At 37.9% G+C, this 12,368-nt stretch overlaps 1 protein-coding gene across 16 annotated transcripts in view; it reads left to right on the top strand.

The window, feature by feature from the left end:
• Positions 1 to 12,368, top strand: part of FOCAD (focadhesin) — a 319,540-nt gene that overhangs the window by 299,722 nt on the left and 7,450 nt on the right. For all 16 annotated transcript variants that reach the window (XM_009244392.4, XM_063714188.1, XM_063714187.1 and 13 more), the window contains 4 exons: positions 1,477 to 1,737; positions 2,410 to 2,499; positions 6,346 to 6,523; positions 8,386 to 8,483. In XM_009244392.4, the coding sequence (XP_009242667.3) occupies positions 1,477 to 1,737; positions 2,410 to 2,499; positions 6,346 to 6,523; positions 8,386 to 8,483 (627 nt within the window). The remainder of the gene's footprint in view (positions 1 to 1,476; positions 1,738 to 2,409; positions 2,500 to 6,345; positions 6,524 to 8,385; positions 8,484 to 12,368) is intronic.

Below are 12,368 nucleotides of genomic sequence, written 5' to 3'. Positions count from 1 at the left end.
GATGAATTGAGTACCTTTACAGGTTTTTCAATCATCACCAAGAATATTTCCATCACCTGACAAGTTCCATTGTGCTTGTTTGTAGTCAATCCCCACTCCCAGCTTCAGACCCAAGCCACCACCAATATGCTTTCTATTTGTAGTATTGCCTTTCTAAAATAACCTTTATTTATATAATTTTATATAAATTATATATAAATTTCATATAAATTTTTGAAATTCTTTAGAATGGAATTATACAATATGATTTTTTTTATGTCTGTCTTGTTTCATGTCTGAGAGATACATTTTATTATTTCCATTTTAACAGAATTATAAACTGAGGCAAATGGAGGTCAAGCAAAGTTTGCCTAGCTAATAAAAGAGAGAGCTCTATCTATCTGAGTTCAAAGCCCTTTTCTATTCACTCCTTCTTACTTTTGAATCAGACCTATTTCCAGCCTGTTGGGTTGGCCTCCGAAATTTTCCTAAATTTTACTTATCCTTTCATTTATCTTTTAGATCTGTGCTACTCTGTGCATTTGTCTTTGATTATTTATCTTTTTTGTTATCTTGGTTAATTAACAAATTAAGTTTGTGAATTCATTTTCTTAAATATAGAATGATCTGAGATGGCATATTCTTTAAAATGAGGTCTTGAGAAAACTCATGCAACTACACTGATCTTTTTAGAAATTTGCAGAAAACATTGTTCCTCTGTCCCTCCCCTATTTTTGTGTGCTATCTTGAAAAAACAAAAATAGCACACAAAAAAGTTTTTGCCAGGTTTTACTTTTTAGATCACTTATTTTGCCAGATTTTATTTTTAGATCACTTATTTTAGACTTGCTGCCCCTTTAGTAGCATGTTTATGTTCCTAAGAATTTTCGAAGCCCACTTGGTTAAAGTCTGTCATATAACAGAGCTGTTACTAACATGCCCTTTCTTGGCTCTCGTGAACTCTAAGGTGCCTGGTCAGTTCTACATGCTCAGCTGGTGGTTTTACTTTGGTCATAAATGGTCTCAGCATGTCACTTCTCCTTATTACTTCCTTATTTTTTCTCAGAAGAAATTAATAGTATCAGATGCTCTGTTTAGTTGATTTTCAGCAGATGAGCCTTTCATCTTCCAGAGCTTTTCTTGCCAGAGAATGTGACCTTTTAAAACTGAAAAGTAACTGTCATGTACTTTCAGAAGTAGCATTTTATTCCCGTCACTGAAAACATCCAAGGTTTAAGCTGAGTAGTTCACAGATGGGTTGGCAGATCCCATATAAACACATGATTCACCCTGGATCAGAAGTAACTGCAGAAGCCAAAATTACATGCATTGGTGGCCCATTGGACCGTGAAGCTGTGGGAAAATGAAGGGGGAAGGAAGTAACCTGAACCTTTTATCTCTCAGTCTATCCTCAAACACAGTGATGACGTACAGGTTTTGAACACTGCAAACCCAGACTTGCCTGTTTACATTCAACCTCTTCTGTTTTACTTCCAGCTGAATACCAAGAGATATCTCCTGATATCTGCACCTCTGTGGATAAAACACATCTCTGATGAACAGATCCTGGGTTTTGTTGAAAATTTAATGGTGGCAGTTTTTAAAGCAGCTTCCCCACTTGGAAATCCTGAGCTATGCCCGAGTGCTTTACAGGGTCTGAGCCAGGCCATGAAACTGCCCAGCCCTGCTCACCACCTCTGGAGTCTGCTCTCTGAAGCTACTGGGAAAATTTTTGACCTCCTGCCAAATAAGATTCGGGTGAGGAACAAAAATATTTACATTCCTGACAATTTATGTTTGGGATATTTTAAAGGCTTCTTGGCAAACTGGGGAGGTGTATGTTTTAAGAATGTGGGTGGGAAGGCTAGCAAGAAATAACCACATTCTTTACTAGGAGTGTGTTTGTTTCCAAGATCTAAATTGAGGTTGAATATTTAGAACCAAAGTTTTGAGTAAGCTTAGAAGCAGTTTAACCAGTGCTGCTCCGGGAAATTTGCTATTAGGCCTTTTTACCAAATGCCTCTTGTAGAAGACGAGAAAGCTCAGAAGTCCTTACACTTTACACCTGGAGAATCCTTGGGCTTGATTTCCCATATACTGTTTATATAAAACAATTTAGCATCAGCCCTTCCCCTCCCCCAAAAGACCTCCGAATTGTAATTTTACAAAGAGGTTAGAAATTTATTTGGGATGAAGAAATTTTGATAAGGAGAAAAAAGTATAGCCAAAACAAAACAAAACAAAAAAACACAAAGTAACAGGAAAGATGTCTTCAAAATGATAAAAATTGGCGAAATGTTTTGGTTTGGTTAAAATTAAAATCTCATCAGCTGCTGTTCATGGGGATAAGAAAATCTAATAATTTGTCAGAACATTTTGACCTGTTATTTTACACTGTTTGTTGACATGTTTGGGATTTTTCTTTATCAGAGAAAGGATCTAGAGCTGTATATCAGCATAGCAAAATGCCTCTTAGAAATGACAGATGATGATGCCAATCGGATCGCCCAGGTTACTAAGGTAATAACATATCTTTCTATACCTTTTTTCATTATTGAGGCAGAAATTACAATTGAAGAATTGACTTCAGTGTTTGGCTGCAGCAAGTTTTGCTTCATTTTTGTTATTGGTTAATTTCAGGAAACTATATTTCATTTACATTGTCGAGCCTCTTGTTCAGCCTACTAATGTGGTTGGTGCTTAACAAATATATGGATGGATAGATGGATGAATAACTTTTAACCCAATTTCTCCCACTTTGTCCTTCACCTGATCCTATCCTTAGGAATGAAGAAGGTGGTTGATTGAAAAGCAAGCACTATTAGCCCTGACACAGGATAATTTATTTCCCACACCCATGCCCAAGTCAAACGATGAATGAGCAAAAAGTAGCATATCAGTAAAGTTGCCAGATTTAGCAAACAAAATACAAGATATTTTGTTAAATTTGAGTTGCAGATCAGTAATGAATTATTTCTTAGTACAAGTACATCCCAAATGACACACTTGTATTTGAATGGCAGTTTTGCATACCAACTAATACCAATGGTTTAGAGAACTGTGAGCTCCCTTATAGCTGGTGGACTTCGTGTCATTTATTTTACTTTATGGCAGGTTTGCCTATTCAATCAGATCCTTGAATTTCGGCATCATATGGCAGTGGTTCTCAGAATGTGGTCTTTGCATAAGTAGCATCAGCATCGCCTTGGAAATGATAAGAAATGTGAGTTATTGAGCCCCCATCTAGACCTCCTGAATCAGAAACTCTGGAGATGGAGCCCAGGAGTCTATGTTTTGATTGTCTCTCCAGGTGATTCTGGTGTATCCTAAGGTTTGAAAACCACTGTTAAAGAATATTTGGGGCCAGGTGCGGTGGCTCACGCCTATAATCCCAGCACTTTGGGAGTCCGAGTCGGGTGGATCATGAGGTCAAGAGATCGAGACTATTCTGGCCAACATGGTGAAACCCCGTCTCTACTAAAGGTACAAAAATTAGCTAGGTGTAGTGGCACACACCTGTAGTCCCAGCTACTCAGGAGGCTGAGGCAGGAGAATCGCTTGAACCCAGGAGGTGGAGGTTGCAGTGAGCCGAGATCCCACCACTGTACTCCAGCCTGGTGACAGAGCAAGACTCTGTCTCAAAAAAAAAAAAGAATATATGGAATATCAACATTTTGGAAGTTAGGTGGTTTTAAGCAAGGAGAAGCAACATAAGAAAATAGTTAAGATGATGGACTGTGGAGCCTCACTGCTTCAGTTTGAAATCCAGCTCTGCAATTTACTAGCAATGCGATCTTGGTTAAGCTTCATAAGCTCTCTGCCTCAGTTCCCTTATCTATAAAGGGGAGATAATAACACCTATGACTTAGGGCTCTTTTGAGAGTTTAGTGAGTTAGTCCATGTTGAGTATTTGGAATGCTGCCTAGGTCAAGATAAGAACTCAGTATTTATTATCATAATTATTACATATGTGTAATGAATTATAGCCTACTATTACATTCATGTAATGTAATTGGAAATAAAGTATGTCATTTACTTCTTAGTACCTAGAGCTGAAGGTTGCTGTTACTTGCTTGAGTTTCTACCTAAAATACCATTCAGAACATTATCACTGGAACATACTAAGTAGTGTTCTGATGTCCCCAAAAGAGTTAGTCTGCTTCAGCAAGGTCAGAGTTTTCTATTTGTTTCTGAAAAGAATAGAGGTAGAGGTAAGAATAAGATAGTGGTAGAGAACACAGACTCCCTCAGTTCTGTTTCTTACTCTGCCACCTGTAGCTATGTGACCTTAATTTAAGCAAGTTGCTTAACCACTGTGCTTCAGTTTCCCCATCTGTAAAGGTGGGACTTTAATAGGGATCTACTGCAGAGAATTGGGGTGAGAATGAGTAAATACAGCAGTTCTCAAATGTTTTAGTCTCAGGAACACTTTAGCTTCTTAAAAATTATTGAGGATGCCAAAGAGCTTTTAATTATAAGGGTCATATCTGTTGACATTTATCTTATTAGAAATTTAAAGAGTAGGAAAACTTTTAAATATTTACTTAAAAGCAATAATAAGAAACCCATTATATATGAACATGATTAATAAAAAAATTTAAAGCATAAAAATTTAGTGAGAAAAGTGGCATTGTTTTACATTTTTGTAAATCTCCTTAATGTCTGGCTTAATAGAAGACAGCTGGATTCTCATGGCAGCTTCTTCTTTCCATCTGTTGTGAGGTTGTTTTGGTGAAGTATGTGAAGAAATTCCAGCCTCATACAGATATGCAGGAGGAAAAGGGAAACGTGTGCTAATAGTCTTTTCACATAATTATGGACATCCTTCTTTTACATTTCACCAAAAAACTCAACAACTTTTAGTTCCTTTTTTTAAAAAAATATTTTTTAGACTGAGTCTCACTTTGTTGCCCAGCCTGGAATGCAGTGGCATGATCTCAACTCACTGCAACCTCCGTCTTCGGGGTTCAAGTGATTCTCCTGCCTCAGCCTCCAGAGTAGCTGGGATTACAGGCATCCACCACCATGCCTGGCTAATTTTTATATTTTTAGTAGAGACGGGGTTTTACCATGTTGGCCAGGCTGGTTTTGACCTCCTGACCTCAAGGTGATCCTCCTGCCTTGGCCTCCCAAAGCGCTATGATTACAGGCCTGAGCCACCATGCCTGGCCAGCAACTTGTAGTTCCTTAAAGGTTAGTTGCAATGTAGAATCTGAAACCATATTAGTGAAACTCATATACTTTGTTACATTAAATTCCACTGGTCTGTTTTGCACTTTGGGTCTTTTACCCATGCATGGTTTTGTAATATCATACATTGGTCATGTGGAAAATATTGAATCACTGAGTTTTGAAGATCTTCCAAATGTTGACAATATAAAATAATCGTATTGTTAATAGCACTACCAATCTCATCAGAAAAGCTTTTTACATATTGGGAAGCTGCCAGGCTCATAGAAGCAGAAACACATTTTCCAAAAATCTAATTTTCTCTTGAAAGCTCAGATTTTATCATTTGGGAGCAAATACTATCAGGTATTTTTCTTGAAGTGACAGGTTCACTTCCTTCAGTTTCAAGAAAATAATCTGCCAAATACCCAGGTTGAATAACCATAGTTTTTCCATCAATTATTCTTTCAAGTAAATGGTGTTCTGTGAAAAGAGTGGCTATTTCACAGCCTAATCTTACACGTGTTCTTCCTTGGCTTGAGACCACCATCATACTTGGGTATGCAGCACAGTTCTCTTATGAGTATTTCTCAGTTTGTCCTACAGAATATTTTTAAAAATATTTACTCAAGGGCCAATGTTTAATGGAACTAATAATTTTTATTGTTTACAAGGATATTTTAAGTGAAATTGGCTTGTGAAAAAAAATAAATGTCAGTACAATATACAATGAATAGTAGTACACTTTGGTGCTAACATAAAAATAGTTTTGACCTCACAGAACCTCTTATGTACCTTGGGGTTCCACAGAAGTTCTGTGTACCATACTTTGAAAACCACTGAATTAACACATGTTAAGTGCTTGGAGTGATGCCTGGCACACAGTAAGTACTGTATTTGTTAGTCATCATTTTATTATTATTGTTTGTGTATATTTACTAAATATCATCACTGACTAACTCCTGAACAAATTTATGGTTTTAATGAAGGAGCAGGAGATGGCATTACAACCCTCTATTGTATGTTCCTGTTAATTTAGCACACAGGCAGATGGGTCATGTGCTGCAGGAAATGAACAGAATAGTAACATCCAACTCACCTTTTTTGTTTTGCCCTTGCCCTGAAATTCTGTAGCTATTTCAGTTAATTTAATAGTAACTAAACAATTTTTTTTTTTTTTTTTTTTTTTTTTTGCAGAGCAACATAGAAAAGGCTGCCTTTGTCAAACTGTACTTAGTCTCTCAAGGACGATTCCCCTTGGTGAACCTGACCGATATGCTGAGTGTTGCTGTGCAGCACCGTGAGAAAGAGGTGTTGGCCTGGATGATTCTGCACAGCTTATACCAGGCACGGATTGTGAGCCATGCCAACACGGGTGAGGACACCCTGGGGTGAACATCAGAAACAGGAATAGATCTGCCTGCTGTTGCTTTTAAATTGCACTTGAGTTCTCAACTTAAAAATTAGTTTAGTGCTTATTGACACAGGTTAGGCCTTCTGGTGCCAAATGAGGAGTAACTTGGATAGAAATGAGCAGTTATAGCTCACAGCATCCAATTTTTGGAAATGAGGATGGATTCTTTCGAGGGGTTTTGTTTTCTGTTTGGCTCTGTAGACCCTCAAAGACAGAAACAAGTTAGCTGCTTCTGCCTGTTTAACTTCAGTTTCCCAAACACACAAGATATCAATTGATTCCGCCTTATGATTTCATGAAAATGGCTTTTGGGTAGTCATTTAACAAACAAGAGAAAACAGAAACAAAAAAATTAACTAATTATTTTACAGAAGAACTTCTCTGGGGTGAGAATAATCAAATCCTGCCACCCTATATACACTGGCAAGCTTGAAGCTCTGCTAATGAATCACATGATGCAATTTTAGACCATTTTAGATGTTATGCTTTAATAATTACTGAATAAGAGAGCTCCCCTATTGCTCTATCCAGCTTGTTGGTCATATTTACAATTTCTGGAGACTACATTCAAGTTCTGAATGGCACCAGGCTCCTGAGGGGTAGATGTGGCTGGGAAGCTTGTGTGACTCTGGACAAATTGCTTATGCTTCTGTGCCTGGTTTTCCCTATCCATGTCTTGTATTGTTATGATTTTGAGGAAAAACTGACAAACACGATTGTAATACTCTGCAAGACTGTATCGCCTTAATACCAGCCTTTCAGGAGGCCAAGGCAGGTGGATCACCTGAGGTCAGGAGTTTAAGACCAACCTGGCCCACATGGTGAAACCCTGTCTCTACTAAAACGACAAAAATTAGCTGGTTGTGGTGGTGTGAGCATGTAGTCCCAGCTACTCAGGAGGCTGAGGCAGGAGAATTGTTTGAACCTGGGAGGCAGAGGTTGCAGTGAGCCAAGATCCCACCACTGCACTCCAGCCTGGGTGACAGAGTGAGACTGCATCTCGAGAAAAAAAAAGAAATTTTGATTCATCGTCCCCTGCGGCAGTCTGAAACAGTTTTTATATCTGCATTTGTGCCTTTCCACTGAAAAATGAACCTATGATGAGAAACTGGACTTTTTTACTCTAAGCCAAAAGTGTATGTATCAGGAAGAAATCTAGTAGGTGTTTCAAATGAAGCATGAAGTTACATGCAATAAACTGAAATAAGTCTGATGTTGCCTTTGGTTCCAACCAGAACCAGCCAGCTCTCAAATGCAGTTCCCGTTTTTGAAACCTGTCCTTAGTAGTCTTTACTGTGCTAGGAATCCTCTTTTTTAAAAAACAAAATTAAAAGGGAAAAACGTCAATATTGCTGCTAATGGAAATATAATGGCTGTATTTTGTTTTTCTTTACATGTCTTTGGGTTAGGTTTCCTCTGTGATTTGGCATAAATTGGGAACACTTAAGCAAAGGAGAACTATAAAAACAAATAATTGTCAACAATTCAACATTGCTAGTTAGTTGGCATGCCAGATTTCTCCTAGTGTGTTTAATGTTGAGAGAGAAACTCCAACAAATGCATTTTATCACTAGTGGTCAGGGAGATTTAAAGAATAAATTGGCTTTTGAAAATCAAAGACCAAAATACCGTTATCTGATGTGAATAATGTCAAAGAACTCTTTCACAGGCAGTCACAAGTCTCGGGTATTGCAAGGGAACATGAAACTGGTTAATGGAATCCTCACCAGGTGTTCTGCTTTAGTTATGATGGTTGTTACTGATCTGTTTTACATTTCAAAGGAAAACCGTGGTCTAGTAAGAAAATACCCTTTTCATTTCAGGCGTTTTGAAGAGAATGGAGTGGCTCTTGGAACTGATGGGTTATATTAGAAATGTTGCGTACCAGTCAACATCCTTTCAGAATACGGCTCTTGATGAGGTAAAATCTAGAGGAGTAGTTTATAGCTTCCTTAAAATACAGAACTTATGTTAGGTTGGTGCAAAAGTAATTGCGGTTTTCAAAAACCGCAATTACTTTTGCACCAACCTAAAATATATGCTCCCAAAAGAGGAACACGTTGCTGTTTGCAGCTTTTCTTTCCCTCTTTCCTTTTATTTTAGACACACTTAATGATTCTCTGATGCCGCAAGGAAATTGGTATTCTTACCAAGCTCTTGGAGACACCCAAGGCTGCCCTTTGAGAAATATTTTAAACAAAATATGTTTCTTGACAGACAGAACACAAAGGACACTCGGGAGAGAGAGAACCCAAGCTTCTATGTAGCTGGGATTGATCCCATAAAGGATGTGGGAATATAGGGCTCTGGCCTCCACACTGGCCCAGCATATGGCTAAAAATGCCTGCTTTGAAGAAGTTCCTGGAGTGTATGCCGATAATCTTATGTGTGCCAATACTTATGTGCATGTGTGCACATATGGAGAGGAGTTTTTATCACACCTGCAAAATTACCTATGACTCAAAAAAAGTAAGAACCACTAGTATTAGGTTTGGGTGAGTTTAAAAATAAAAGATTAATAAAACGAAGACAGCTCTTTTCCTGCTTTCCTTCATTGTGTTGACTTAGCTGGCAGCTGTGCATTCTGTAATAGCAGAATTTTTTTTCTGTAGGCATGCTTCATGAGTATTCTGTTTGCTATGTGAGTCAAATTTGCATAACCTGGGATGTTTTTTGAAGTTCTGCCCAGTTTTTCTGAAGAGTTGTATGTCTTTTTGAAATTTTAATTTGTGAGTTTAGGAATTTTAAGAGATTAGGAAGTACTTTTTAAATTTTTTTGAACTTGCATGATCTGTCCTCTGTCTTCTGATTTCCTAAGTTTTTATCAACTTTCTCTGTTTTCTTACAAAAACCTTAAAACACTGAGAAAATACAGATAAGCAGAAAGAAGTGTAGTTTAAATCACAGTAATCCAACTACTCAGAGGTGGCTCCTATAATCACCATTTCTATAATTGTCTAGATTAGTCTGAAATCTAAATGGATAGATCCTGGACAGGTTTTTAAAATGCATGAAGAAGCTGGGCACAATGGCACATGTCTATAGTCCCAGCCACTTGGGAGGCTGAAGCAGGAGGATTTCTTGTGCTCAAGCGTTCAAGACCACTCTGGGCAACATAGTGAGACCCTATGTCTTAAAACATTTTTTAAAATAAATGAAGAAAGTATGATATTGGCTGTGGGTTTGTCATAGATAGCTCTTATTATTTTGAGATACGTCCCATCAATACCTAATTTATTGAGAGTTTTTAGCATGAAGCATTGTTGAATTTTGTCAAAGGCCTTTTCTGCATCTATTGAGATAATCATGTGGTTTTTGTCTTTGGTTCTGTTTATATGCTGGATTACATTTATTGATTTGGGTATATTGAACCAGCCTTGCATCCCAGGGATGAAGCCCACTTGATCATGGTGGGTAAGCTTTTTGATGTGCTGCTGGATTTGGTTTGCCAGTATTTTACTGAGGATTTTTGCACAATGTTCATCAAGGATATTGGTCTAAAATTCTCTTTTTTGGTTGTGTTTCTGCCCGGCTTTGGTGTCAGGATGATGCTGGCCTCATAAAATGAGTTAGGGAGGATTCCCTCTTTTTCTATTGATTGGAATAGTTTCAGAAGGAATAGTACCAGTTCCTCCTTGTACCTCTGGTAGAATTCGGCTGTGAATCCATCTGGTCCTGGACTCTTTTTGGTTGGTAAGCTATTGATTATTGCCACAATTTCAGCTCCTGTTATTGGTCTATTCAGAGATTCAACTTCTTCCTGGTTTAGTCTTGCGAGAGTGTATGTGTTGAGGAATTTATCCATTTCTTCTAGATTTTCTAGTTTATTTGCATAGAGGTGTTTGTAGTATTCTCTGATGGTAGTTTGTATTTCTGTGGGATCGGTGGTGAAATCCCCTTTATCATTTTTTATTGCATCTATTTGATTCTTCTCTCTTTTTTTCTTTATTAGTCTTGCTAGCGGTCTATCAATTTTGTTGATCCTTTCAAAAAACCAGCTCCTGGATTCATTAATTTTTTGAAGGGTTTTTTTTTTGTCTCTATTTCTTTTAGTTCTGCTCTGATTTTAGTTATTTCTTGCCTTCTGCTAGCTTTTGAATGTGTTTGCTCTTGCTTTTCTAGTTCTTTTAATTGTGATGTTAGGGTGTCAATTTTGGATCTTTCCTGCTTTCTCTTGTGGGCATTTAGTGCTATAAATTTCCCTCTACACACTGCTTTGAATGTGTCCCAGAGATTCTGGTATGTTGTGTCTTTGTTCTCGTTGGTTTCAAAGAACATCTTTATTTCTGCCTTCATTTCGTTATGTACCCAGTAGTCATTCAGGAGCAGGTTGCTCAGTGTCCATGTAATTGAGCAGTTTTGAGTGAGTTTCTTAATCCTGAGTTCTAGTTTGATTGCACTGTGGTCTGAGAGACAGTTTGTTATAATTTCTGATCTTTTACATTTGCTGAGGAGAGCTTTACTTCCAACTATGTGGTCTTTTTTGGAATAGGTGTGTTGTGGTGCTGAAAAAAATGTATATTCTGTTGATTTGGGGTGGAGAGTTCTGTAGATGTCTATTAGGTCCGCTTGGTGCAGAGCTGACTTCAATTCCTGGGTATCCTCGTTGACTTTCTGTCTTGTTGATCTGTCTAATGTTGACAGTGGGGTGTTAAAGTCTCCCATTATTATTGTGTGGGTGTCTAAGTCTCTTTGTAGGTCACTCAGGACTTGTTTTATGAATCTGGATGCTCCTGTATTGGGTGCATATATATTTAGGATAGTTAGCTCTTCTTGTTGAATTGATCCCTTTACCATTATGTAATGGCCTCCTTTGTCTCTTTTGATCTTTGTGTCATACTGAATGGGCAAAAACTGGAAGCATTCCCTTTGAAAACTGGCACAAGACAGGGATGCCCTCTCTCACCACTCCTATTCAACATAGTGCTGGAAGTTCTGTCCAGGGCAATTAGGCAGGAGAAGGAAATAAAGGGTATTCAATTAGGAAAAGAGGAAGTCAAATTGTCCCTGTTTGCAGATGACATGATTGTATATCTAGAAAACCCCATTGTTTCAGCCCAAAATCTCCTTAAGCTGATAAGCAACTTCAGCAAAGTCTCAGGATACAAAATCAATGTACAAAAATCACAAGCATTCTTATACACCAATAACAGACAAACAGAGAGCCAAATTACGAGTGAACTCTCATTCACAATTGCTTCAAAGAGAATAAAATACTTAGGAATCCAACTTACAAGGGACGTGAAGGACCTCTTCAAGGAGAACTACAAACCAGTGCTCAATGAAATAAAAGAGGATACAAACAAACGGAAGAACATTCCATGCTCATGGGTAGGAAGAATCAATGTCGTGAAAATGGCCATACTGCCCAAGGTAATTTATAGATTCAATGCCATCCCCATCAAACTAACAATGACTTTCTTCACAGAATTGGAAAAAACTACTTTAAAGTTCATATGGAACCAAAAAAGAGCCCTCACTGCCAAGTCAATCCTAAGCCAAAAGAACAAAGCTGGAGGCATCACACTACCTGACTTCAAACTATACTACAAGGCTACAGTAACCAAAACAGCATGGTACTGGTACCAAAACAGACATATAGATCAATGGAACAGAACAGAGCCCTCAGAAGTAACGCCACATATCTACAACTATGTGATCTTTGACAAACCTGAGAAAAACAAGCAATGGGGAAAGGATTCCCTATTTAATAAATGGTGCTGGGAAAACTGGCTAGCCATATGTAGAAAGCTGAAACTGGATCCCTTCCTTACACCTTATACAAAAATTAATTCAAGATGGATTA

This window comes from Pongo abelii, chromosome 13, assembly GCF_028885655.2.
Source record: "Pongo abelii isolate AG06213 chromosome 13, NHGRI_mPonAbe1-v2.0_pri, whole genome shotgun sequence".
NCBI lineage: Eukaryota > Metazoa > Chordata > Mammalia > Primates > Hominidae > Pongo > Pongo abelii.
Note: the sequence above shows the minus strand (reverse complement) of the source record. Positions and strands in the feature narration are given on the sequence as shown.